This window comes from Calonectris borealis, chromosome W, assembly GCF_964195595.1.
Source record: "Calonectris borealis chromosome W, bCalBor7.hap1.2, whole genome shotgun sequence".
In the NCBI taxonomy this organism is placed as follows: domain Eukaryota; kingdom Metazoa; phylum Chordata; class Aves; order Procellariiformes; family Procellariidae; genus Calonectris; species Calonectris borealis.
In genome coordinates this window covers 37,212,373-37,239,269 of record NC_134351.1, presented here as the reverse complement: position 1 = coordinate 37,239,269, position 26,897 = coordinate 37,212,373, and the positions used below count along the sequence as shown (strand labels likewise).

At 60.3% G+C, this 26,897-nt stretch overlaps 1 protein-coding gene across 2 annotated transcripts in view; it reads right to left on the bottom strand.

Annotated features, from left to right (window-relative positions):
• Positions 1-2,365: 2,365 nt before the first annotated feature.
• Positions 2,366-26,897, bottom strand: part of LOC142074903 (talin-1-like) — a 30,276-nt gene continuing 5,744 nt past the window's right edge. For both annotated transcript variants that reach the window (XM_075135868.1, XM_075135869.1), the window contains 49 exons: positions 26,582-26,686; positions 26,107-26,262; positions 25,784-25,885; positions 25,493-25,569; positions 25,140-25,320; positions 24,379-24,492; positions 23,936-24,044; positions 23,216-23,424; positions 23,000-23,098; positions 20,923-21,090; positions 20,354-20,648; positions 20,086-20,252; positions 19,589-19,717; positions 19,132-19,245; positions 18,797-18,910; positions 18,497-18,631; positions 18,208-18,336; positions 17,996-18,098; positions 17,711-17,919; positions 17,503-17,622; positions 17,139-17,336; positions 16,659-16,798; positions 16,466-16,559; positions 16,207-16,296; positions 15,910-16,032; positions 15,584-15,727; positions 15,100-15,261; positions 14,871-15,011; positions 14,430-14,611; positions 13,941-14,073; positions 13,717-13,818; positions 13,423-13,593; positions 13,083-13,232; positions 12,860-12,961; positions 12,616-12,735; positions 12,181-12,327; positions 11,068-11,234; positions 10,636-10,819; positions 10,248-10,373; positions 9,821-9,937; positions 9,555-9,740; positions 9,332-9,439; positions 6,234-6,339; positions 5,968-6,092; positions 5,537-5,662; positions 5,337-5,399; positions 4,896-5,078; positions 4,040-4,165; positions 2,366-3,384 (listed from right to left, as the gene is read on the bottom strand). In XM_075135868.1, coding sequence (XP_074991969.1) covers positions 3,253-3,384; positions 4,040-4,165; positions 4,896-5,078; positions 5,337-5,399; positions 5,537-5,662; positions 5,968-6,092; positions 6,234-6,339; positions 9,332-9,439; positions 9,555-9,740; positions 9,821-9,937; positions 10,248-10,373; positions 10,636-10,819; positions 11,068-11,234; positions 12,181-12,327; positions 12,616-12,735; positions 12,860-12,961; positions 13,083-13,232; positions 13,423-13,593; positions 13,717-13,818; positions 13,941-14,073; positions 14,430-14,611; positions 14,871-15,011; positions 15,100-15,261; positions 15,584-15,727; positions 15,910-16,032; positions 16,207-16,296; positions 16,466-16,559; positions 16,659-16,798; positions 17,139-17,336; positions 17,503-17,622; positions 17,711-17,919; positions 17,996-18,098; positions 18,208-18,336; positions 18,497-18,631; positions 18,797-18,910; positions 19,132-19,245; positions 19,589-19,717; positions 20,086-20,252; positions 20,354-20,648; positions 20,923-21,090; positions 23,000-23,098; positions 23,216-23,424; positions 23,936-24,044; positions 24,379-24,492; positions 25,140-25,320; positions 25,493-25,569; positions 25,784-25,885; positions 26,107-26,262; positions 26,582-26,686 — 6,783 coding nt within the window. In that variant the 3' untranslated portion in view covers positions 2,366-3,252. The remainder of the gene's footprint in view (positions 3,385-4,039; positions 4,166-4,895; positions 5,079-5,336; positions 5,400-5,536; positions 5,663-5,967; positions 6,093-6,233; positions 6,340-9,331; positions 9,440-9,554; positions 9,741-9,820; positions 9,938-10,247; positions 10,374-10,635; positions 10,820-11,067; positions 11,235-12,180; positions 12,328-12,615; positions 12,736-12,859; positions 12,962-13,082; positions 13,233-13,422; positions 13,594-13,716; positions 13,819-13,940; positions 14,074-14,429; positions 14,612-14,870; positions 15,012-15,099; positions 15,262-15,583; positions 15,728-15,909; positions 16,033-16,206; positions 16,297-16,465; positions 16,560-16,658; positions 16,799-17,138; positions 17,337-17,502; positions 17,623-17,710; positions 17,920-17,995; positions 18,099-18,207; positions 18,337-18,496; positions 18,632-18,796; positions 18,911-19,131; positions 19,246-19,588; positions 19,718-20,085; positions 20,253-20,353; positions 20,649-20,922; positions 21,091-22,999; positions 23,099-23,215; positions 23,425-23,935; positions 24,045-24,378; positions 24,493-25,139; positions 25,321-25,492; positions 25,570-25,783; positions 25,886-26,106; positions 26,263-26,581; positions 26,687-26,897) is intronic.

Sequence of the window (26,897 nt, the reverse complement as noted above, 5' to 3'; positions counted from 1 at the left end):
CCCAGGCAGCCTGATGCCCTGCCTTTCTGCTCTAAATAAACTGTATTCCACAGGCAAAAAAATGCAAACCTTTCAGATCCTGGCTCCTCCAAAAATAACACGCACTTTAATAACACTCGTAAATGCTTCTGGTGCATTCCCAGCTGCAGGGAGGGCTCTAGACCAGGGGGGCTGGAAGGAGCTGGCAGAGGGGCCACAGGAGCTGTGTGGCACGTGGGGAGGCTGGGATGGGATGGGGACAGGAGGGGTGCACAGGCTCCCCCAGCCCATCACCCCAGGGCCGCATCCAGCCCTTGCCTGCTGCAACTTTTCGGCACCAGTGCTCCAAGCAGAGAGGAGCAAAAAGTTTTTGAGAGCTGGAGAAACTGGCTTTCTAGGAGTGCTCAGCCCTGGGTTGCAGGGGGCATAGGAGGGACGGGAGCAGCCGAGGACCGAGGGGCTGCTGGCGCCATGGGGAAAGCAGCAGAAGAGCCGCTGCTGGACTCTGGAGAGCAGCTATTAATACTGACGAATTAGGCACATATTTGGACAAGGAGAGTCAGTAACTGCCAGTACATGGCTTCTGAGGGGAGGGGGAAGATCTGTCTCCCATCATTCCTGGGCGAGGATGGATGGCTTTCTGTGAGATGCTTCGGCCCAGAGCAGCTTCATGGGCTCAGCACTCAGGGGAAAGACGATGATGTGCACGGTGTGAGCAGCCAGGAAGGGCAAGGCAGGGCTTCAGCCCTCGAATGTCCCCCCTGAAGGAGCAGTTCCCCCTTGCTGCTCGCTCCCCTTTGCTCCAGGCGTCAGGGCCACGTCTGACCGGCACAGCTGGGGCCATCCGGGTGCCCGAGACCATGAGTCTGCCCTCAAAGCCATCCTCTGGGGTGGCCTCCAGGACAAGGGGATGCAGAGGGGTGTGGGTGCACATCCCTCCCATTGCTGCCCCATGCCCAGCCCTACCCTGGGCTAAGGACTCCAAGGACAGGGATCCCCCATCCATGCCCCACTCCAGGACCCGACTGCCCCTGCTGGGGAAAGGCTTGTCCCACCATCTAACAGGAACTTCCTGGGTGCAACCCATGCCTCAGTGTCTCACCCCATCCCTGGGCTCCCTGAGAAGTTGGGCTGTGGCTTCCCTGCCCGCCTCCAACTTGGCCAGATTTGGGTCCCCACGGAGGTGCTGGTGCCTCGTGACTGCAGTGTCCCAGCTCCAAGCCCCCACATGTGCTTGCCCGAACTTGCCTGCCAAAATAACCCCTCACTCTGATGAGGGAGATTTAGGGGGCTGGGGCAAATCGCAGCCCATATCCCTCCCCTGGTGTTTGTGCCACCACCCCTTGCCTGTACCTCAACCTGAAGGACACGGCAGGGGGGTGTGCTTGCAGCCCCGTGTCAGGGGTGCCGGAGCTCTCGTGGCCCCAGGCTGCCCGGATGAGGCCGGGGCCACTGCTGCACCGCACCCACTCGCCGTCCTTGCTGGCTGCTCAGAGGGGCCCCATGCCAGCTGGTACCTGGGTGAGAGCCTGGTGCCAGGTCAGGCCAGCGCAGATTGTCAGGGGACAGCTGGGAGGACTGGGATGCCTGCAAGAGCCACAAATCCATCCTGGAGCCTGGCCAGGGGTGAGTGTCCCAGGGGGAACAGCCCCTCCACACCCCCAGGGATGTGCCTGCGGGGGGACAGGGGGTCGCTGGCAGTGATGCTGCAGGATGCTGCCTTCGCTGCTCATGCTGCCGTGGACAGGTCCCAGAGACAGGGGACACATGCCAGCCCGGCCATGTCCCTGCTCCACCCCACAGCATCCCTGCCTGCCCCACCACTGCTTGGGCCTCCCAAACCCCTGCTGAGTGACAGGGTGGGAACAGGTGGGGACATGTTCAGGGCAGCTGCCACCCACGCAGGTTGGCCCCAGGGGACTATTTCGGGGCATAAGCTCAGTGCCAGCAGCCCAGAGGGTTCGAGACATTCCTGGCCTTGCTGCACACCAAGCGCTGCCACTTCCCCACCAGTGAGCTGCTGGTAACCAGGGGGCCCCCCACCTGCACCCCCATAGCACCCTACCCAGGGATATTTTCGTCTGGTGGCAGGATTATGGCCAGGAGTCTGTCCAGTCCCCCCCCTGAAGCCCAACTCCCCCAGCAACAAAATGCCCAGGGCTCCCTTGCATAGCAATAGCCCCCCAGCAGCACCTGTGAAGGCCGGCACATGGCTGGCAGCAGGGGTCCGGCCCACCGGGCGCCTGGGGCTGGACATGCCTCAAATATTTTCCATGCTGTATAAGCACCCACACAGCATTCCCCCCCCACAGGGAGGGCAGCTGGCCATAGGCCCCCCTACCCCCTCTTTCTCTTAGGGGGTCCCATTGATACAGAAAGCAGGAAAACCAGATTTTATTGATGAACATGTCTTTCTATGGAGACATCAACACCCCCCAGCCCAGAGCCTCAGGGGGAAGCTGGTTTCCTCCAATGTTTAATAGGGGAAGCTTAATAAATGAATGTTGAAAGCTGCAGAAATTGAAAAGTTACAAAAATACTGCAGATCTTGGTAAATGATGCAGGCACTTGGGAAGGAGGAAGAGGGCAGAGCTGACTAGGGCCACGAGGGGGGGGGAAGCCCAGAGGGAAGGCGAAGAGCAGCTCCAGAGGCAAACCCATCGCCTTCCCCCACCCCCAGTAGAGGCAGTGCAGCTTCCAGCCCCGTCACTCCCAGGAGGGGCCCAGGCTGAAGAAGATGCTCAGGGCGGGGGGACTTGGTGCCTCCCAGAGAAGCTGGGGAGGAAGAGAAAGAGGAGGAGGGAGATTCAGCCAGCAATAAGGCATTGGAGGTGAAAGGCAGCTCTGTGCAAGAGCTCAGTGAGGGACCATGCTGCTCCCTGCACCTCATCGCACAGGAGAGGGCAAGCCACCCACCTCTCCTCTCCCACGCAGAGAAAAGGAGCACAAGTGGGAATGACGAAGGCACACAGAAACAGCCCCCGCAGTGGGGAGCTCTCCAGTCCCCCACGCTGGGGCTGGTAGGTGAGCCCTGAGCCAGTGCAGCCCTAGCTCCCACGCCAGCTGGGCCCCTCCAGCTGCTCTGGCCATGCCCTGGGCAGTGAAGGGGAGTTGCTAGTGTGGCACCAGCGAGCAGCAGCTGGGTTAGTCCCAGCACTCTGGGTGCAGGCAGAGCCCTGGTCTAGCCCAGGCAGCCCTTCGCTTGAGGTGGGTCATCTTAAATAGGAGGGGGCGGGCAGCAGTCTGTGTGGTGAGCGGCCGGAGGGCATGGGCTCAGTTCTGCTCCTTGTCCCACAGCTCTGAGGGCAGGAACTTGTACTGCTGCTGCCGGATCATGGCCAGCTTCTTCCGCGCCTCCTCCAGCTCCCGCTCCTTGCGCAGCATTTCCTCTTGGGCAGCGATGATCTGCTGGGAGAGCATGGCGAGCGCCCCAGGGTCGCAGCTGCCTCCGTCAGGGATGGCCAGAGCCTCCGCCGTGGCAATGCCGAGCCCAGAGTCAGGCTCTTGGGCTGCTGCTTCCCCCCCATCACAGCCACAGCCTCCCTAGGTTGGTGTGGCCCCAGGCACAAGGGCTACTGTCCCTACGGTGGGACTGTGGTCCTCCGGAGATAACAGGGAGCAGCAGAGCTCCCAGAGCTCAGCCCCGCACACCCTGCGGAGGGTCTCGAGCTGCAAGCCCATGGCCAGGAGGCAGTGCTGGGACCTGTAGCAGCCCATACCAGGCAGCTTTCACCCCTTACCCAATGCTCTGCCCCTTCACGCGTGTCCTGGACACTGGGATGGTGCAGGCACCACACCAAGGAGAAGCCAGGGCGTTATGCTCCTGGGATCGTGCACGATCACCGGCTGTGCCCACTGCTACATGTGGCAGGATAAGGGTGAAGCCATGGTGTTTAATTGGCACTGAGTGGGATGGGTGCACCCGCAGCATTTTTTTGAGGCTCTCCAGAGACATGCCCCATGCCAGTGGGTGGTAGGACATGCTCCTGAGACAGGCACACACAGGCTGTGGTGGCAGCCAGAGCCACCCCTGCTCCATGAGAGTAGCCCCACTCCTCACCTGTGCAATTCCCCCAACCATCTTCTCCTTCACCACCACCGTCTCGTTGTGGTCCTGGAAGGCAGCTGCCTTCTGTGCTGCCTTCACCAGATTGTCCGACGCTCTCTTCACCGCATTGCCAGCGGCCTGCAGCGGGGAAGAGGGGGAGCAGCAGCGTAAGTCCCAGCCCCAGGGCATGACTGCTGCCTGGGGGGGGTGTGAAGGAACCCCTGCCCCAGGCCAGGCTGGCAGGCAGGAGAGGCAGCCGGGCACCCTGGGGAGCTGCAGACAGGGATTCCTTTACATGGCTCGCTGCCACACCACTACCACCCACTCATGACCATTTCAGGCACTGCTGCTCCCAGCTGGGCTCTGGCTCCCATCTGAGCTGTGAGGCAGGGACTAGGGGGCAGCCCCACTGACACTCCCCAGCCCTTTGCCCTGAGGGACCAGCACTGGGACCCTGTGTTAACCCCCCAACACATGGGCATTAACCTCTTGTGTGCCACAGCCTCTGAGGATTAAGAGTGCTACAAAACATGCCCCCCAAACATTAACCTCTTGAAGGCCAGGGATCCAGTGCACACATTTCAGGCATTTCTGTGCCAGTTCATCAGCTCTGAATGTCCCTGGGCTCAGCAGCCCAGCATCACACATACGCCCAGCACACAGTAGCAGTAAAGTCCAAGCTACCTGGAGCCTGCACCCCAACAAGCTCCCCACTGATACACACAGGCAGGGAGCGTGAGCCTTGGGGAGACACCTCCGCTGTGGATGGCCCCATCCTGAAGTCCCACATGTCCTCACCCCACCTCCCACCCACCTCTCAAGCAGCCAGGAGGAGGCATCTGGGGCTGGAGGACAGCCTGAGACTCACCTGGAGCCGCTTCATGGCCTCTGAGTCATGGTCAGCCTTCACCTTGCAGGCCACCAGGAGCTGTGCTGTGGAGGCAGCCACCTGCTTGGCTGACGAGATGAGCTTCTCCTCACTGGCGTGGCCCTGCACCGCTGCATTGGCAGCTTCACACAGGTTGTTAGTGGCAGCAGCCACCATGCGTGCCTGTGGTGAGAGAGGCTGTCGGGGGGGGGTGCAGGAGCCTCCCCTGGAGAGGATATGCCCGGACCGGCCCCAGGGAGGTTGTGGGACATGGGATGGGGATGACCAGCTTTCATGCCATGTCTCAGCTGGTGGGAGAGAAAGCAAGAAGCAAGGCTGCTTCTTCCACAGAGGAGAAGCACAAAGGCAGAGCATCCTCATCTTTGCAGCAGGAGCTGAGAGGAGGATCCCCCCCATCCCATGGGCATGACTGATACTCACGGCTGAAATGAGTCCCTGGGACCACTGTCCGTCGTCCACTGCGTTGGCAGGGATGGCGCCCACCTGTGAGGCAGGAGAGGAGGAGTGAAGCTCACAGCCCCGCATACCCCTTGCCACGGGGCCCGAGAGCTGCAAGCAGCCCCGGGAGAAGGGAGAGCCCACCACAGCCCTAGATTTTCTTTTCCCCCTTCCAGCCTTACCTTTCCTTGGGCCACTAATTCTCGCTGGGCTGCTGAGGCTGCCTTCACCAGGGCGCTCGTGGCTGCAGCAATGGATTTGGCAGCTTCCAGGATCTGCTCCTCGAAATTCAGGCTCTCATCTGCTTGCTGTGGGCAAAAGCAGGGCATAAGTCCCAGGCAGGGGCACTAGGATAGACGGGGCAGAGCAGGAAGATGGATGCAGGGGGCTGATGGGGGCACATATAGAGCTGGATTAAAGGCCTTGGGGTGCAGGAGGGTACGGGCTGCCCGAGGAAGGTCCAGCTGGGGATGTGGGAGGCAGCAGGAGCGCAGGAAGAGAGACTGGCTGTTGGATGGGGCTTCCCACACGTGACCCTTCATGTCTGGCCAAGGCCCAGGCAGGAGAGACCCAGCCTGCCCCAAGCTGAGCATGGGGCTCAGCACCACTACACCTTGGGCTTGGCCCTTGGTTTCAGCTGCTCCAGCTTCTTGGCTGCAGCCTCGATGGCAGCCGCTGCCCCCAGCAGCTCGTTCTCAGCGATGACGGTGGGGTCTTCTGGGTCAACCCACTCCGTCCCTAGAAAAACCAGGAAGCGAGGCAGGTTAAACCTGCGTACAACCTCATTTCTGACTTGTCCTACCTCCTCCAGCAGCTGCTGAGCCCTCCACCCTAGTCTCAGTCCTTAGTCCTGCCCCCTTGAGCAGGACCCTTCCTTACCTTTCATGGCCTCGGCTGCCTGAATGAGCTCAGTGACAGAGCTGGCCACATGCTTGGAGTAGCCTGCCAGCTGCTGCTTCAGTTCGTGAGTTGGCTTCTGCAGGATCTGTGGGGAAGGAGCAGAGGTAAGCACCTGGAAAAGGGGGGGCCCCACTGGCCTGTTCGGGGTGCGCTCCCCAGGGAAGGAGAGTGGGATCCCCCAGCTCCACTGCATGTGTGTATGTATTGGGCACTGTCTGCGATGCTTTCTCAAGTGACCATGGCTGGTCTCCTCCTGCCCGAGGATGGGTATGAGCGTCCACAGCTTCTGGGACATCTTGCAGACACAAGTCCCTCAGTGCAAGCCTTCCTGCACTCAGTGGCTACCCGCTCCAGGATTTCTCCCCCCCCCCAAAAAAAAAAAAAAAAAAAAAGTATTTCAAGCTCCAGAAGCATTTCCCCCTCGCTGTCCCCATTTTGGAGGTTTGTCTGCAAACACAAGCTGGGCAAGGGGGGGGACCCTGGAGCCACATCCCAGCTCAGGAGGGCTGGCCCCACCAGCACAAGGTGGCAGGCAGAGCCACAGGGGTCCTTCACTGGGGCAGGGGGACAGGCATGCGCATACCATGGTACATGCGTGTGCACACACGCAGGGTCCGTATGCGCAAGCAGAGCTCACTGCTGGCCCGACTCGCACTGCACAGGTGGCAGCCACCCTGTCAGCTAGAGCGGGTGTGAGTACACATGCACACACACACACACGGATCCTGGGGTCCTTGCAGACACACACAAGTGCCACCCCAGCGCTGGGCTGGGCACGCAGATACGCTGTGAGCAAGGCGCATGTTGAGGTTAGACACCGGCAGGCACCCCAATGTAGCCTTACTCACCAGCTGACAGGGAGGGAGAAGAGAGAGAAGGCAGCAGCGAATGCCCCAGTCGGGAAACATGGGTGCTGGGGATAGGGAGCACAGAAAGGTGGGTGCTCTCTGGTGGGAGGTGAAGGGCAGCCAAGAGGAGAGGTGGGAATGAAGGATCAGAGGCCCCGGGTGGGGAGCCGTGCTGCCAGTGTTAGCTCATACTTCAGCCTCAGCAGGGCCAGGGGAGCCAGGGTGCCCGGAGGCGGCCAGCTGCCCAGACCCAGAGGCTCCCGGGGCCGGAGGAGCCACCTACACCCAGAGCAGCCACAGAGCCACTCTCCTCCTCGCCTCCCTTTGCACCTTATTTCTCCCCACCCTGGATTGCTTCACTGTGGTTTTCAGCCACCGGATCTCTCTGCTTTTGAAGAGAGAGACCTATTGTTACCAAATACCAAGTCCCTGTGGAGGTTCGAATTCCTTCCCCTCCCCAGTAAAATATGCAGGCTTTCCCACTCTTCTGCCAGGAGCCATGTTTTCCATCCCGAGTCAAATAACCCCCTTTCTCAAACCCTAAACCATGCTTGTTCATGCTCCGTGCGAAGCACTGGTTCCCTTGGGGACCCAGCGTACAACAATGGTCTTGCTGCTGCCAGGGAGCAAGGCAGCATCGCATCTGCCATCTCCCTTCCCATTCCCTTACATCCTTCCTGCTTGTGGCTTTCCAGGAACCTGCTGCCCTCTGATAAATGTGACCCATGCGCTTCATTCCTGCCTTCACAGGCCAGAGTGCTGCAGAGGCTGGGGGCGTCGTGACTTTATTCTGGACTTGCTTGTGTGGGGCCATCCCAGCAAAGTCACTAGAACTGCACGTGGCTCGGAGTCCCCAAGCTGATGGCACGCAGCGACAGATGGTTTGCCCTCATAAGCGCATCCAGACAAAATGCCACGTTATTAAGTCCGCTGTCTGCTCTGACGATGTGTTTAAAACTGCTGAATGATCTTTATCAGGAGCTGAAAGTAGCCTGGAAGCTACGAGCTTACTAAGATGCACCTCCAGTGAATGTTTCAGGGGATGTACCGCATGTATGATATTCAAGAGATGCCACATGGCAGCTGGAGGTTACACCCAAAATACAGCAGAATAGCGTATTCCTGCAAGTAGGCTGACCTCAGGCACTGCCACAGTAAGTCATTAGCCCAATCATCTGTTAACAACAGGTCAGCCAGAGAATTTTTCCTTAGCACTACAGCCTTGGCTGCGGATGACTTACGTGTGGCTAAAGCATCTTCCAGACAGATATTTGATCTAGATGCAGAGGATGGAAAACTCACTGCTCCCCTTGGAACTGTACCCCAGTGGTTACCTCCTCCGGATAAAACCATCCTTTGATCTCCCCTCCACCCAGCTACAGTTTCTAGCCATTGATTCCTGCCCACCTCCTCTTTGTGCTGCCAGCGCTGGTTACCCTCTGCCTAAAGGGGCTTTTTCCCTGTGGGAAACCACAATCTGAGCTCCTCTGCCTTGTATCTTGTGAACCTGAATGGCACACTCTTACCAAGCCCTTCTAACCAGCTTAGTGAAACCCTGCTGCAGAGCTGACTCGCCCTCAATCTTTGTCCTGACCCCGGTTTGAGGGCTCTCGCAGCTCCGCGGGCATGGATCTGTGCATCCCTCCAGCGCCCTCAACTCCACCTTTGTGATCTCGCCAAGAATGCAAACTGCTGGGAGGACCTCACTGGATCCTTTCTACCACTCTCTTGGTTAATCCGGTCTTAATTTGCTTCTTGTAAACTACACTCATCTTGTAGGACAGTTAATTAAAGCAGCCAGCTGAAGTCCTCAGGACTAAACTAGAGGAAGACTGGATCAAAAGGGTGCAGCTGGTGCTTGCAGTCATCACCTCTGCCATCGCGGGCACTACCCCTCTCCCACTGGCTGAAGTCTCTTACTCCCACCACTCTCACTGGAAGCTGCTTCAGGATTTTGCTCCTGTGTTGTTGAATTTCCAGCCTCCACCTGTTTACAGCCAGTTAATCTCCATCTGTTATTAGCCAAATACCTTTCTTCAGAGCCTGTTCATCTCTGACATCTGCTTCCATGGCAGGGGCTCGGCCACATGCTGTGCCGGCGCAGGCAGTGAAGGGGGCCATGCAAAGACCTCAGCGGGAAGAGGTGCAGAGCCCAGAGGGCCTTGGGGAGCACCCTGGCATCCACGGGCAGCCTCTGCACACTCTGGGAACTGGGGCAGGGACACTCACCACCAGCACATGCTCCAGCAGCTCCAGGTAGCCATCGGTGCACTCTTTGCCAAAGCGCAGCGCCCGCTGCCGCACGTCCCTGCTCACCTCCGGGTGGTAGGTGGCTTCCTGAAACCCAGAGACAGCAAACCCCGATTCACATCCAGGCACCTCCCCTGCAGGGTGCACGCTGCCCCCCACAAACCCGTGCTAGACCTACAGCCCCTGCTGACCCCTGCCATACCTTGCAGGCGCGCAGCATATCCGCAATGGCACAGCGGCTCAGGTTCGCTGTGGTGATGACGTCCTCCTGCCGACACGAGTTGCCAGCGGCCACCGCTTTGGCTGTGGCCATCGTGATGCCTTTCGTCATACGGATGAAGTCCTCTGGGGTGGAGACCTTGGCGGGAGGCACGGGGGAGGAGAAGACCTGCGAGGCAAGAGGCGGCGGTGAGGCGTGGGGACAGCCGGCGGGCAGGACGGCAGCCGTGCCACCGCAGCTATACTCACTGCCAGCTCTTGGCGTATGTGCTCTATCGTGGCCTCCAGCGCTCGTGTCCCCTTCGTGGCCTCGTCCTCGACAGCCTTCACCGTCTTCAGCAAGGAAGTAACGTTCGTCACCATCACCTGTGGAAGGGAGAAGAGCACCAGGTGAAGCCCCATGCAAGCTCTGGGCTGCTGCCAGCACCTGTCCCTCCCTCATGGTTTGGTCCAAAACTGCCCCAATCCCCATATTCCACTCATACCACCTCATCTTGTTCTCCCATCAATGCCTCCTCTGCATGTTGTGCTCCACCTTTTACGTGCCCCTTCCTCCCCCCTTGCCCTGACTGCCCCCCAGTTGTCCTCCTGCCCCCAAGGCAGGCAGAGAAGCCCCCCTGCTCTTTCTCCAGCCCCCCTGCCCCATCCCCTCCTTCCCACCACGTCCAGCTCAGACCTTAGCAGAGTTCTTCAGCTGGTAGACAGCAGGGTCATCCCCAGCTTTGCCAGCAGCTGCCTTGGTGGCACTGATCAGGTCCCCAAGTGCCTTGGCCACATCCTTCACAGCATTGATCAGGACCACCTGGGGAAGAACAAGACCAGGGCAACAGCTTGGCTATGGTTACACTCAGGCTGGGGTTGGTGTGGCCCAGCAGTGGGAAATTTGGACACCCCAGGGCACACGATATACACGGAGTCCAGCTCAGCCAGCACCAGCCAAAGCCCAGCCAGCCCTCTCCACAACACTCAGAGTCCAGTCCAGAGCACCACACAACACCTTCAACCCTCAGCCCCTTCAAGCAAGCTATGAGCAGCCTCCGTTCACCCCACACACCCCATCCCACCTGAGTCTCCGGGTCTTCAGATCCCAGGCTGGCAGCACCCAGCTTCACCACCTCTGCCAGGTGCGTGATGGTGGACACGGAGGACTGGGCAGCCTGGGCTAGCTTCTCCTGGCTGGCCGTGGCATTCTGCACCAGCACCTTGGTGTCCTCCACCAGCGTCTTGGCCATCTTCAAGATGCCCTCCCTAGGGGGAAGAAGGGAGTCAGAGAGAACACAGCCCTCTATACACACACACACATGCTCCTTGGGGTGTAGAGAGACTCTAGACCCTGCCTTCTGTATGTACGAGCTGGAGGGGAAACAGAGCCAGCGTGACCTGAACTTGCAGCTCTCCTTGGGGCTGGTCCACAGCTCAGAAAGACGGGAGACTGCAGGACACAGCCTGCCCCCCTATCTCTGGCTGAGCAGAGGCTGGGCGAGGTGCCCAGGTACCTGTGGTCAGCAAAGGTCTCCGAGTTCTCCCGATTGAGGGTTCCTGCTGTTGCAAACATGACGGTGGTGTCGAGGTCAGCAACGATGCCAGAGACGGCGCTGGCTGCTGTGATGCAGGCTTGTGTCCCGCGGTTCCCAGCCTGCAGGGCTGCCAACACGTGGGACACCTGCAGGGTACGAGCAGGGTGACTGGGGGAGCAGAGCAGGTTCAGGCAACCCCCACTGCATACCTCCTCCGACACCTCCCCAGGACAGAGCCGCTTCACACCAAGGAGGGGAATCGGGAATCATGTGGTCTGGACACCCCTTCTTAGCTTCCATATTTTTACCTTGTACCTATCGTGTTTGGGGGTCCAGGAGATATTGGACTCTGCTAGTTTCCAAATGAATAAGGTTTGCACGATGGGCATCAGAACATCGCAGCTTATTCCTTCTTTAACTGCTCAACTCAATTTCCGTACTTGGGCAAGCACTCGTAGAACATGTTTCCTGATGGAAAGCAATCTTGGAAAGGAAGGACCTGCAGGAGGCCCTGAGTGTGCAGACACATGCCAGGCACTATGAACAAGTGTTTGTTTTGCTTTTGGAACCTTGCTTACAAGCACTGCTGCTCTACCCTTATCAACTAGAGTTTTTTAGCCATATTTTTGTCTGTTATTCAGAAGTGTGCTCTTTTGACTTACAGACAGGATGCTTTCCACCATGCCAGCAAAAGGTACAGGAGAGATCGATCACCCAGCATGAGCTGCAGGCTGGCTAGAGACGCAGCAAATGCTACACCCACCACTAAAAGAGCTGATTTAGAGGGCCTTGGGCTGCCACCAGTGTGCAGATTAGCCTTCCCTGGCAGGACATCATCGGCATGTCATCAGGCAGCATCTGGATGTCGCACTCACCCATCACAACACCAGCTGCTGTTAACAAGTACCTGGAGAGGGGGATCCATCCTCCACCCCATCAGCTGAATCAGGCCAGAGCAAGCACAGCTGAGAGAGCCAACAGAACCCAACAGGACCAGGGGAGAACCCAGTGCATTGGCTCCAAGGGCACGTGGCTCAATCCAGCATCCCTCCCACCTCGCCACGCCATCGCACCTCTCTCCAGGCTGCTCACCTTCTCAGAAACCTTGCGTGTGCTCTCTATCAGCTCCTTCTTGGTGTAGGCATCGCTGGGGCTGCACTGCAGGGCTCCAGCCTTAGTGACCAGGGCAGCACAGCCGTGACCCAGCTCCTGCACCCGGCACTTGATGTGGGAGCCGATCTGGAGGGGAACACATGTGTGAGAGAGCCAGCAGGGAACTAAGCCCTGCATCCGTGATACCCGCTGGGAAACACCAGCCACCCCCACCCAGCTCCTCTCTCCCAATCCTCCCAACTCAGAAGGAGGAAAAAGGAAACATAGCTTTGCTCCGCGTTTCCACACCGTGTTGCAAGGGAGGTCTGAATGCTGCCTGCCCCCAGCTCCGATGGGAGGTTTGAGTGCCCCCATCCTCTGCTCTCATGCCCCAGCAGATCCTGCTCTGCCCCATGGCACAGCCCACGCTCGCACCTCCTCGTTCTCAGCGGTGAGTGCAGCCGACTTGGCCTCTTGCGCCAGCTGCCCATAGTCGTTGGTGAGCTGGTTGGCCAGTACGCCCAGCTCATCTGGGTTGGTGGTGGATTTGGTGACCTGCCGATGGAAGAAGAGCAGGAGGTAGAGGGGCCCTACGCTGGGACAGGCAAGCAAGGAGGGTGGTTGCCCTGCCTGGGTGGCAGGCACCGCTTTCTGTGGTGACAGGTTTGCTTGCACCCACCATCTCCTGCACAGTCACTGCGATGGCCTTGGCCGTCTTCACCATTGTGGTCTGGTAGTCCACAAAGGTCCCCTCTGGCTCACCCATCGGCCCCTCGTCCAGCTGCAAGAGACCATCAGGAGAGTCTGGCTCCAGCCCCAGCCCAGAGACCTTGTAGGGTTTGACTGACTCTTCCTCTCCTCCACCCTCAGCCCTGGCCAGGTCCTCTCCATGCTCCCCTCACCTGGTTGATAGCCTGGGTGATGGAGTCCACCATACCCCCCACGACACCCGCAGCGCTGGCTGCCTCGTTCAGGGTGGTGATCAGGTCCTCCACTGCTTCCTTCATCATCTGCGTGGCCTCCTCCAGAGCCTCCTGGGTGTGGGCAGCTTGCTGCAAGGATGAGCCAGAGTGAGGGAAAGCAGGCAGCATCTCCCCTCCCGCCAGGGATGCCACACACTCACGGTGGCCCCGGCAAGGTTTCTGTGTCTGGCATACGCATGTGCAGCACGCGACCAAGCTTCTCATGCAGCACCCACGCGTGAAGGGGAGCACACTGTTGACACATGCCCCTCCTGCTCACCTTCGGGTTCCCACCGGCCTCCTTGGCCGTATACAGCATCTGCAGGGCAGACTCGGCCAGCGTTTTGGTCTGGTCCAGGAGGTTCATCTGCTGCTGGTGGTTGGGCGTTTTGGAGGCAGCGCCGATAGCCGCTGTAATGAGAGGCTCAAAGTACTGAGCCATCTGGGACACCTAGGGAAGAGCAGCATCAGTGCCAGCAGCTTCCAGCCCCAGCTGCCTCGCGCCTTTCCTCCCGCCGCAAGCTCCTCCACATGCACTGAGCGCCTCATCAGCAGCTCCCCATCCCCACATTACCTTGTGCCCCAGCCGTGAGGCCTCGGCCCGTGCCACGCTGGCCACGGGCTCGATCAGGTTGCTGATCTCCTGAACAGCCGTGATCATCTGGTTGTGCAAAGCCTGTCGCAAAGAGAGGGTGTCGCGTGAGGCTGCAGCAGGGCTGGGGTCACTGCACGCTGCTGGGAGCCAGGGGGAAAGACACCCGCCCCAGTTGAGCTTGCAGCAGTGTGTCCCCAACCCACCTCCTGGGAGACATCTTCTCGGGGGGCCAGCTGCTGGCTGATGGCAGCGAGGGAGGCCTGGTCCACCTCCCGCATGCATCTGTTCAGCACCTCGATGGCCTCGTCACACTCCCGCTGTCCTGGAGCTTTGTCCCTGCGTGACAGACAGATCAGCCTGGCGCTGGCAGGCGCTATGCCACCCCTTTGCCCCTGGCCTCAGCTGGTGCTGGCGAGGGGCAGGACCCCTTCTCCTGGGCCGGGGGCAACCCGGTGTCAGAGCCCAGGCACACCGGCACACGTCCCCATCAACCTGTGCCAGGGCTGGAGGAGCAGCTCCCATACTGGACGAGGGTTGGCATCTTCCATCCCATCCCTTGCCTCCCCCCTGGCAGCGGCCAAGGAGAAGATGAGCCAAAAAGTCCCTAGGGATGGCTCACTTGGAGTAAGCCTGAGCAGGGGTACCCACTAGCGGGGACAGGGCCATGGCCAAATGGGCAGGACTTGCCTCACCTCATGTTGGCGATCAGCTTCTTGATGGAGTCTGAGACAGTGCGAGAGTGGCTGGCCAGCACCGACCACTGCGGTGGGTCCTTGGGGTTGGCAGCCAGAGAGCGGGCGGTCTGGATGAGGCCGGCAGAGCTCTCCAGCATGGTCTTGGCCGAAGAGACGATGGGCTCCATGGCTCTGCACCCCTGCATGGGGAGACGATGGGCTGATGACGCACACGAGGGACTGTGCATGGGAAGTTACCCCCTCCCTCTCCCACGACCCTCACCCCAGAGCAGCCCCTCAAAGCCCAAGGCTTGCTGCCACCTCCCCATCACCCCCCCCAAACTCCAGCCCTGCACTGGGGCCCCATCCCAAGCTCAGGGGGAGGCACAGCTCCTCCCCACCCTTCAGCAGCCCCCATCACAGCCAGGCCATCCCCTCCCTGCCCCTGCAGCATCCTACCTCCGGGCTGATCTGGGCAGGAACAGTGGCAAACTCCGGGTTGGAGGCAAAGGCCGTCAGGTTATCCACGGCCTCTATGAGAGGAGTGGTGGCAGCGTGGCACCGCTCCCGGTTCTCCTTGTTGAATGCGCCATCCAGGGCCTGGCATAGAGAGACTGGGGCAGTTATCCAGCCCCCACCATGCCCCAAATCCCATCCCCACCATGGCGCCCCAGCAGGGAGACCGCACCTTGATGGTCTTCACCAGGTTGGCCGTGCTGTTGGCCACCTCCTTGGCTGACTGGACGAACTGGCGCTTGGCCACAGGGCTGGCGGTGCGGGAGGAGGCCAGGCGGCATGTGTTGCACAGGGCCGAGGTGTGCTTCGCTACAATGGTAGCTGCTGACAGCACCTGCGGGGAAGAGCAGGGTGAGGCAGGACCCACCGCATCTCCCCATCCCCACAGCTCTCCCTTCCCGCCAGCCCCACACAGGGCACCAGTGACCGCAGAGGTCCCTCTTGGGACCCAAGAAGGATCATCAAGGTCCTGCACGCCCATACAGCCCCCCATCTGGACTGTCACTGTTGCCAGCTAGTTCCCAGTACAGCTGATGGGGCCTGATGAGACACTACCCATAATTTTAGCCAACTCTTGGGACACAGTTCTTCCCGCTAGCCTCACGCTCCCTTTCATGCAAGAAAATGCCCATAACGGTGCCCCACCTCATGCTCACCTGGGACTGAGTGCAGGCAGGGTCCACCAGGTTCTGGCAGGCCATCTGGATGGCTTGGTTAGCTCTGGCAAACTGAGTGGGGTCTACCAAGCCCTGCTGTCCAGCCTGGCTGTTGGGGTCTGAGACCCCCACGAGGTAGGCAGCCTGGGAGCACAAGAGAGGCAGCGAGAGCTTGCATGTGGTGGGGAGGCTCAGAGCAGGCATGGGCTGGGGAGGAGGCTAGCAGCACTGTCCCATGGGGCCAGGCTTGGAGGGGCAGGGGAGGGGTGCGTACGGCAACTATGCACCAGGCGTAACGCTCAAGGCTGGGACCAAGTGCGTCTTACCTGGGCAGCTGCCTCTGTCAGCCTACAGAGAGCTTTGGAGGCGGCACTGATAGACTCGCCAAACTCGGGCAGTTTGCTGTTCTTGGCATTCTGGGAGATGCCAGCCATGGACTCGCCCAGCACCTGCAGGACACACCACACACCAGTTAGAGACTACCTCCCACTCCCGTAGTGCTCCCAGGCTCAGAGCTCACTGTGCTTCATCAACGGGGGAGGAACCACCTTTCCTTTTGTCCCCACATCCTTCCCAAACCTTCCCATCCTTCCCCAAACCTCTGCCCCCAGCTCAGGGCTCACCTTGGAGTTCTCCATGACGCTGTCGAGGCAGTTGAAGTAGGACATGTCATTGACGGTCTGGGTGGGGTTCTCCAACAGCTCCTTCACCGTCTGCAGAGACATGGCTGTCACATCCAGGGGAAGGGTCCATGCCCTCCATTTGCACCTCCTCTTCACTCCCTCCCACCCCTCGCAGCAGGGCGCAGCTGCCCCCTCCTCATCATCTCAGCACCCAGCCATCTCAGCCCCTCCACTGCCTTAGCGAGATGTGGCTTCTCACCTCCAGCTCCCGCAGGGCGTTGTCGCACTCCTTCTGGCCCGGCGCCTGCTGGGTGCACATGGTGATCAGCTGGTTAATGCTGTCAGTCACGGCCCTACCGGGGACAGGGGAGAGAGACCCACGGATCAACACTGGCTCTGTCACCCGGCCCCACTGCTACAGCAAACAGCTCACAGGGAGCAGTTCCTCCTACCATGCCGCTGCCGCCAGCTGATTCTTGAGGTTGGGGGCTGCGGGGTCGGCGGAGAGCGCCTTTGCAGCCAGCAGCAGCTTACTGGAGGACATGGAGATGCTCTTCAAGTTCAACACCACCTGCGCCTGGTCTTCCTTATTCTACAAGGAGCCAAGAAGAGTTACCTGCAACAGGTTTCCAAGCTCCACACCAACCCTGGGTCTTCTCCAGTGGTTTCCAAGCTGAGCCAGTTCCCTTCATCCAACTCATCCGCCAACAGCAAGGATATGGCAGCAACGCTTGCTGAACCAAACCAACCCAAGCCACTTTCCCCCTGCCGCTGCAGTTTTGCACAGCCCCAGACCCCCATCTCACCAGCTGCATTGGCCGCAGCCACCCTAACCACCGCTGCCCGACCACCCTGCCTGCGGTCAGCTGCCTTCCCAGGCACCCCAAACCTCTCACTGTACCCAGGATCCCCCAATGGGCATTTGCTCTCACCGGGGACTGGCTGGCCATCTCCACTCCCGCCTGCAGGAACTCATTGAAGTCCTGCCCAAATTTGCCAGAGGACGTGGCCAGGTCTTGAGGGGTGCCACGCGACGCCTGCACCAGCTCATTGGCAGACTGGTTGAGCCCTGCGGCCACCTGGTTCAGCTGGCTCTGCACCTCCTGGAAGCTCTTGGTGCTGGGAGGGAACTGGAGGCAGGGAGAGGGATTAGGAGAGGTGGCGAAGAGGATTGAGATGGAGGATGAAGATCTGGCACCTGCTTGGGGACACGCTAGAGAGGAACCCAGCATGGATGAACCAGCTTGCATTCCTACAAGGCTTCCCCCCTTTCCCTCCCGCCCTGGCTCAGCTCACCGAATCCACAAGCAGTCTCTTGCTGGCCTCTCCCACCATGCAGATGGCAGCGTCCACGTCCCGCTGTCCTGGCAGGCAGCTGATGCAGCGGCTCAGGGCCTGCGACACCACCTTGGCCACCTGCGGAGAAGCAAAGAGCGGTCACTGTCCCCCGGCCAGCCCCATGCCCTTCCTGCGGGCTGGCGAGGGGCACTGGGGCTCCCCCCACCTGGGCCAGGCGCTGCTGGCTCTCCGGGTCACCGGGCTCAGCCACCGCTTTCCGCGCCTCCTCGATGAGGTTGTTGGCTTTATCCATGACGTTGCCAGCACACTCCAGCATGGCACTCTGCGCCTGTGGGTCAGGGGTGCTGGCCGCCACACCGCGGGCAGCCTGGCTGAGCAAGCGCAGGGCCTGGGCTACCTCTCGGGTGGCAATCCCTGGGGGGGGTGGAGAGATCAGTCGCTGCCGGTGCAGCCCCCTCCCCTCTCCCAGCCCCGGCGCGGAAGCCAGTACCTGTGTAGTTCTCGTTGCCCTGGGCCACCTCTCCCAGGAGGTGAGCGATGGCGGAGCTGACGGCTTTTGTGCTGTTCCCCAGGTCCTGGGCACACTTCTCCATCTGCGGGGGGATGAGTGGGGACGTGCTGGTGGGCTGCACCTCCAGCCTCCACCCCGGTGGCTCCCCTGCCCCAGCACCCATCCCACGCTGCCCTTCCCCACGCCCTCACTGTCTCTCCCGGCAGAGGCTTGAGCTTGCTGTCACGGGCAGCTGCCTTGGCTTCCTGCAAGTCCTTCTCCAGGCTCTGCACGAGACCCAGTGCGGAGTCTATCTCCAGGGGTCCGCACGCCTCCTGAGCCTGCAATGGGGGAGAGGGGAAGGTGAGTGGGGCAACCACTGAGCCCACCCTGCTGCGGCAGAGACCGTGACCTGCCACCGGGCTGTCCCCATCGCCCTGCCATCCCCACCCTGCTCTGTGTAGCCAGGATTTTGCCACACGATGGGACCCAGCCTCTCACCTTCTGGGCGGCCGTGCGGAGCTCGGCCAGAGCCGCGGCCAAGTTCTTGGCACACTGGCTGAGCTGCATCGCAGAGGCTTGGTCTGTGATGGTGGGGACAGTGGCCTTGGCTGCAGCTACCATCTTCCCACCGGGCTGCCAGGCCAAAAGAAAAAGCCATGAGAAGGGGACAAACACACAGCATCTCTCTGCTGCCCATGTGCAGTAGGTTTCCCGGTATCTTAGGAGGGCCAAGCACGGTATGAAAGCTGTAACGCCCGTGCTGGAGCCGGCACAGGAGGCTCCAGGCAGCGCGGGTACCTGCAGGAAGTTCTGGCTGGCAGCAATGAGAGCTAGCTGGGTGCTGGGGCTGTCTGGCTGGGACCGGCTTCCTCGCACACCCTGCACCAGCATTGGGATCTGCTCTGCCACCACCTGCCAGAGAGGAGGGTCACTGGAGAGGCTCAGCTGGGAGGAGACAGCACTCCCCACGGATCTAATCCAGGACCAGTGACTGGAAGACTGGCTCCCGGGGGAGCTGCACGAGGACCCCAAGGTCTGCCTGCCCACTGAGGCTGAGCACGGAGCCCTGGCACAGCTGATGGGAGAAGGGACAGGTGGCGCAGGAGATGCCAGGATCAGGCCCGGGCCCTTACCTTGCAGCTCTGTACCAGCTGCTGCTGCGCAGCGGGGTTCTTGTTGGAGGAGGCAGTGTGCTGCGCGGCGGCAATGGTCTGGGTGGCGGAAGCGGCGGCTTGCTTGGCTGCATGCTGGTGGAGGGAAGCACGGGTTAGCACCAGCAGCAGCAGGGCAGCCTACCCTGGAGTCTCCCTGCCATGCACTGGGGCCCAGCTCCCCCTAAGCTTCTTCTCCTGTGCCTTCACCTGTGACAACGGAGCATCCCCAGCACCCTTGATGCCCAGTGTCCCAAAGCAACACGGTGCACACAAGGGAAGGGAGCAGTGAGGAGGTCTCTGCGGGATGCAGCATGGACACTGTACATGAAAAGGACTTTATCCCTCCAGAAAGCTCAGGGACACGGGGGCTCCCAGCCAGGTCTCATTCGCTGACCATGCCTGCTCGCCCTCCATGGCCCCTTGCCCAGCATCTCACCTCCAGCTTGTGCACAAGCTTCTTCTTGATGGCGTTCTGGGCTGCGGTATTGGTTGCCATGCGGAGCCCCTCTGCCGCCTCACGCAGCCGCTGCTGCTGCTCCTCGCTGTCTGGGTGGGCTGCGGCTCCCTGAAGAAAGCAGGAAACCCATCACACCTTGCAGGGGCCACTAGGTCCCTTGTCCTCCTGACAGCAGCGGCTGTGCTCTGGCCTGATACCAGGGAACACCCCCGAGGCAACCTGGCTGCTTATGGTGCCGGGGATATGACCGAGGCCTCTCCCAGAGAGCTCAGCAGCAGGAGAGCTAACAGCTCCTCTGCTACCACCCACAGCTTCAGGAAGAGCCCCACTCCATTGCACAGGTCCTTGGCTCGGTGCAGGACCTTGCTCCAGGAACTGCTCCCCGACCCAGAGGCTGCTTGTCCCCTCTGCAGCACCGAGCCAATAGTGTTGAACAGGGGCCGGAGCCAGCGCCCATCCTCCTGCATGCCGCGAACCTTCGCAGCCTCCACCATCTTGGCGGTGGCGTCAGCCAGGATCTTGGCCGCACTCAGCAGCTTGTGCGAGTTCTCCAGGTCCGTTTCTCCCTCTGCGTCAGCTTTGATGGTGTTGACAAGGTCAGAGGTGGCCTGGGCCAGAATACGAGCCTGACGCACCATTTCTCCTGGGACAGAAAGGAAGGGTGGCCCGTTAGCAAGTCCCACGGGCTTCCCGATGCCTCCCCACCCACCATGCTCTACCCTGGGTGCCATCAGCCGCTCTCACCTGCGTCACCCATGGAGCTGAATATGTTCTCGGTGATGTTGAGGATTGTGTCGGTGACCTGGTCGTAGCGCCCGATGGGCTGCCCGCCCATGGCATGCTGCTTGATATGCTGCAGCAGGTTGTTCAGGGCCTGGGTGACAGCTGTGGCCGCCACCCCCACCTGCTTCAGGAGCTGATCATCACTGGTGGCAGCCTTGGAGGCCTCCATGCAGCCCTCCGCTGACTTGGCCACCAACTTGCCAGCCTCGATCAGCTGCTCCTGGCAGACTGGGGAGCTGATTGTGGGAGCCACTACCTGGAGGGGAGGAGGAAAGGCTGGGCAGCAAGTGTGGTGTGCTCCTTGTAGGAGTTGTGCAGGGACAACTGTCCCCAACTTCTGCTCCTCCAAAGAGGATATTCAGCGTTTGGGGGAGGCAGACGCCCGAGGCAGCCCATGCTTCTGGTGCCAGACCCCTAACATCCCACCTGAGGACATGTGGTCCTGGCACACCTACAACCCTACCAGCTAGAGCTGCCACCACCAAGCTGATGCTTGCAGGCATGCCGAGGCAAGGGTTAATGCTGCTTACCTTGGTGCAGGCCACCAGCTGGGAGGTAGAGAGGGCGCACTGGGTGGCAGCAGTGATCACCTGTGTCTGCAGTGCAGAGTCCTCCGTTTTCTGAGCCACGTTCTTGGCTTTGAGCACCAGCGCAGCGGTGGCACTGGCGACTGCCTTCACCAGCTGCATAAGCATGTCCTGGGGGGGAACTGAGAGGGTCAGCGCGGAAGCAGCAGTGGGAGCACCAGCAGCAGGGGGGTGGGGGGCTTTCATCCACCCCAGCCCAGGACTGGCAGCACTGAACACCTGGAGTAGCTGGCAACACCTTGAACCCATCCCTACCGCGTGCGACAGCTGGCGGTGAGGTTGTAACCTGGCTTCAAGCTGCAGCCTGCGCCGCGGCACCTCCTTGTGCCAGGACGCTGCCATGACCACTGCCCAGAGCAGCTTGGGCAACACTCAGCATCACCCCAACACCCATGACCTGTTCACTGCCCGCTCCCCAGGCAACAACCCGCACTGAGTCCCTGACTGTACCACAGTGACAGCCTGCTGTGAGGCACTTCCAGCACTGCCCAGCTTTGCACCCCGGGCCGGGCTCTGGCCAAGCAGCAGGCACAAGCCGGCCATGGGCACAGCTGCACTGTGGGCAGCATCCAGTGCCATCCCATGGCACTGCCCGCCCATGGGCTCACCCCACCAGCAAGAGGCGAGCAGGAGCTGCTGCCCACACTGGTCACCTGTACTGCAGGCATGCCAGCTATTTTCTAGCTCTTTAGCAACAGGCTACACCTCTGCTGTCATTCCGGGGGCTAAAGGAGGGGTATGACACAGCAACCAGCCTCCTCTCCCCCAGGGACATCAGGGAAGGCATGGGGCCACCCTGCCAGCATGCAACAGGCAGCAACCAGCACACGGCAAACTGCTTCCCCACCGGACACCAGACCCAGACCCATGGTGAGTGGCCCCACACCCTGTGGCAGCTAAGCCTCTGGCCACTAAGCCAAAAATGTCACAGCATCCCCTCACCTCCTGCAAGCCAAGACTACGCCCATTGCAAACCATCACCCTTCCAGACAGGAGGAGAGGCTGGAAAGCACATGCACCCAGCTCCAGAGTCCCCAGACTGCAGCATCCGACTGCGGCAAAGAAGCGGCCACTCCGCCAGAGGAGCCCAGGGAGGGAAGTGGATACACTCGGGTCTGGCAGCTGCAGGGCAGAGCACCCCACACGTGTGCAAATTGTCTTCCAGGTCCTAAGTCTGCCCCTTGGGGCTACCCTGTCTTGACACTGCTGCCTGGCCGCACATGGCCCTCTGCCCTGGCGCTAGCTTTTCTGCTCCCCTTGGCTCCCTGTCCAGGCTTTTCTGCTCGTGTTGAGGCCGTGTGGCTGCAGTGAACAGAAACTCCTCCTTTCTGGAGTCCGTTTTGGTCTATACTACAGCTGGATCCCCCTCCCCAGCATGGTGTGCTACCTCCCTTGTGCTGGAAGCAGCAGTCGTGGGAAAACAGGCCAGCTAGAAGCCAGCTCAGCCAAAAACAAACAAACAAACACACACCAACCAAACAAAAAAAATCCCACGAGGCTCCAGCTACCCCAGTTCCCCGATGGGGGGCAGGCAGGCAGCTCCCGACCACGGGCAGGGGTGGCAGGCAGGAGCCGAGGCAGCTGCGAGGGAGGATTCCTGGGGCAGCGTTCGCCTGAGCGGTGACCCAAGTGCATGGACTTCTGAGAGCTGACCACCAGAAAAGCACATTTTTTGACAAGAGCCCTTCTCCAAAGAGTTCAGCTGATTGTCCCCAGAGGAGCACTCCTCACATCAGAGAGGGCAGGGACCACCAAGCCATGCCTACAGCCCCCTTTTACCATCTTTGGGTCAGAGGCAGGCAGGATCCAAGCACGCTGGCTTTCTGGGAATCCACAAGATAAGAGGCGTTATATCACAGCGGCTCTAGGGCCAGAGATGGGCAATGGCCTGTCCCTTCCCTCAGCAAAGTCACTGACATGCACTGGGCCAAGCTTTGGCCTGGAGCCCTCCTGCCAGTCCTGTGCAAAGGCCGATGGCTTTAGGGAGCAGGTGTCCCTGGGCGCCACCGGGTGCACTCACCTGGAACCGAGGGTCAGTGTCACTCTCCCCAATCTGCTGCAGCAGCTCCCCGCTGGTCTGGCCCACGAGGCCGGCAGCCTGCAGGAGATTCTGGCGAGGCTGCGAGGAACGAGGCAAAAGCAACACCAGGCTCATGAGCAAGCCCTAAAAACTCTCTCGATGGTTCCCCTTGGCTTCCACCCGCCTCTCAGCCCCACGGCCCCTCCTGCCCCCCACCTCAGCACTGGCAGGCTGCGCCGTTTTCAGCAGATCCGAGACAGCACTCGCCAGGTTCTTGGCTGCCTGCAGAAGCTGCCGCCCGTTCCCTCCCTCGTCCTCCATCAGCGCGGCCAGCAGCTTCACTCCCTTGGACATCTCCGTCAGGTTGGAAGAAATGGTGGTGACGGCACAGCCCACGGCAGTGTAGTCCGTGTCCGCTGGATCCCCTGCACAGGGAGGAGACGAGTCAGGACGGGATGTGCTTCAGTGATGCTCCAAGAGCATCCCTGCACCTGTCACCGATATGGTTCTCCTTCCCAGGAGTGGGGGAGAGATGCCCTGGCTCCTAAGCCCAAAAGACGGTCGCATTGGCTGAGTTTGGGCAGGAGAGCCTGGGGAAGGAGAGCTGCACCGTGCCGCGGCTGTGCCCGGAGCTATAGCAGGGACTGGACAACACGCTCCTGGTTCAGAGGATGGCAGGTCAGCCAAGGACTGGGAGGAAGGACCAGGCTGGACACAGGCAGGGATGTTGGGGGATGCAAAGGCAGGGTGAACTGCGGGGGCATGGCTGGCTCTAGAGGCACATTAGCAGCAGTTGGGGCTGATTTAGCTCTAGCTAGGGCAGGCTGGCTCCTCCAGTCTCTGATGGAGGGCAGGAGATGCGACCTTCAGCCAGACAAGAGAGACCAAGCCTTCTCCAGAGACAGGGGCATCCCTCTTCTCCAACCCTCCATATACCTGCAGTGAGGTTGACCACCGAGGCTGTGCCAGCAGTGATAGCATCCACTTGGGAGTGGATCTCATGCTTCGACTCATCCATCTTGTTTTTGCGCCAAGCTTTGGATGCCTGAAATTGGGAGAACAAGGTCAGGAGGTGATGGTGGAGGTGGGGAGCTGCACCCATGCTCACACAGAATGATGCAGGAGAGAGGAGACAAGAAAGAGGGAAGGAAGAGTTGTCACCACCCAAAACTCCCCAGCCCATCCTGACCAAGCGACGTGACCAAGCACCCCCCTCTGCCCCTGCCCCCAGAGCTGGATACAACCCCACCTCTTTGCAGGCAGCAGATCTTCCCGGGAGCTGCTGACACCCCTCCTAGGAATGTGGCCAGCCTCACCCAGCCTGGCCAGAAACCTCCAGCGAGGTTCCCCCCAGCACCCCCTCTTCACCCGGCACTCACAGCATCCTGCCCGAGAGGCGGCAAGGTCTCAAAGTCATCCAGCATGGCCTGGGCTGCGCGCACAGCCTGCATGCTGGAGTTGATGGTGCCGGTCAGGGCTTGCTGGGCTGAAGTCTGCAACACAGGGACAGATTGAGGTACACCAGGGGCTCCATGTTCAGGCTCAAATATTCAGCTCATGCACCCCCCCACAACATGGTGTAACATGCTGTTGATGACAGTGCTCTAGGCAAGCGCCTCCGCAAAAGGAGGATGCACCCAGCAAAAAGGGGGTCTCCCTTCTGCACCTCCCCCTGGGAAATGCCCCAGCCCACTACAAAGTGTCTGCCCAGGATGGGTATGAGTGAGTCCCGCAGTTAGGCAGCTCTTAGGGAGCAGATGCAGAGGGACCTTTTTAAATGTTTCTCCGGCTGCAGAGAAGGATGCGGGGGGGGGGGGGGGGGGGGGAACCAACACCAGGCGCAGGGCTCTGCTGCAAACCATGGCACTGGTGGGGCTGGCTGGGCACAGCAGCTTGGGGTGGCACAACCTGAAGGAGAGGCTGCGGCTGCCGGCCAGGGGAAAAAGGCCAGGGTGGAGCTCAAGTTTGCAGGAGGACGCCAGCTCAGCCAGGCCAGCAAGCGCATGAGGCCAGCGGCACAAAGCTCCTGCTCTTCATGGCAAGCAAATGCCTGACCACGTACCCAAATGGATGGGTCTACGTGAGCCTGATGGGCACCTCTCAGAGTCTGTGCCCTACAGTGGGCGCGGGGAGAGCTTACCAGGGGAGGCATGTGACCTCGGTGCATCTGGCCACTGGTGATTTGCAGTTGAGCCTGCGGCATCATGCCCACCTGGAAGTTTTCTGGCCCTCCAGCCCCTGTCCGCATAATGGCTGGCAGGGCCACAGAGCCCAGCTCCACCTTGCCTACACGGTTAAACTGCTGCTGCAAGACGGTCGACCTGAAATGGGGAGAAATACCAGGTCAAGGGATGCCCATGGCCCCGGCACCAGGCTCTCCAGGAGCACTGCTGCCAAAGGACTGGCAGCTCTTCCTCCAGACACGCTGTGCTGCAAAGCTTGGCTGGAGCCCGCTCTCCATTCAACTTCTTCAACTTCTCCTAGAGGACTTACTTCTTTGGAGACACGGAGTCTTCCAGCATGGTGGACTCCTCATCCCCCTCCAGTCCAAAGTGGTCTTTGCTCTTTTTCTGCGGAGGGAAAGAGAAAACACATCAGCCAGCACACACCTCCCAACCTCCCCCTCCTCCCGCAGCCCAGGCACCATACCAGGGCCACGGGGTCCCCCCGGCAGCACCGTGTGCCAACGGCTGTCTAGAGACAGCTGGAAGGGGCAACCCTGCACCCCTCTCCAGAGAGGAGACTCTTATCGGTGCCCGGCTGCCCTTCCCAGCACATCCTCACCTTTTTCAGGATGATGTCGATGTAGCCGGCAATCAGCTGGGCTATCTGCTCCCCCTCTGTCGTCTGCACCGAGTAGTAACCATCCTGGTAATCTCCAAAATCCTGCAACGGTACAGCACAGGGTAGCACCAGAGCAGGGCACTGGCAGCTATCCTGAGCCCCTCTGGTATGTGCTAAGCACCCAGTGCCAGCCTCCAAAACAGAAGCTGGGGCTGGGAGAGGCACCAGAGGAGGGCAAGGCTGTCCCACTGCAGGGCAATAGCCAAGAGAGGGGTTGGCATGAGAGCAGCCCCCCACAGGGGCACCACCAGGGAGGCCCGTACTAGGGTGAAGCTCTTGGGTGAGGCTGCCCAGCGCTTGATGTTGGTCAGGCTCCACTCCTGAATCACTTCCTTGGTCTTCTCATCCACGCGCATCACGCACTCTTTGGTGATCCCCAGCAGCCGTGGCACCAGCTTGTTCTTCCCCTTCATCTTCTCCTGCGGGCCATGACAGAAGGGATGCAGGCTGCTCCCAGGATGGATCCATCCAGGCAGAGACCTTTAAGGCCTCCCTTGGCTACCAAACACCCCCAAGGCCACACTTTCAGGTGGTGACAACCATGACATGGGGCTTGAAAAAGAGAAAAAGCGTGAACCAAGAAGTGGGAAGGCAGCACACAGGGAAAGCCAAGAAGGACAGGCAGATAGTGGGGATGCAGGGAAAACTGGAGCAACGTGGGTTGATGAGTAGCAGCTCAACAACAGACGGAGATATGCTGGAGAAGGGAAATTTTGGCCAGGGGATCCACTGCTCTACCTTGACCAGGAAGAAGGAGACCCCGTAGGTCTTGAGGGAACGGGCAAGTTTCACATAGCGAACTTTGGCCTCGATCTCGCTCATGTTCCTGCAGTTCTTGTGGGCCTGCGACAGCAAAGAGAACATCACGCTAGCTCCACGGTCCCCTGGCTGTACCACCATTGCCCTGTCATTGCCTTTCCAGGCTCTCCCCGCCCCACCGGCATCCCCTGCCCCTGCTACAGCATCCCTCTGACCCTCTGAGATCTCAGGAGCTGCCTTGTCTGCCCACCTACAGCTTCATGCTCCTATTTCTCACCCACCAAGCCACTACATG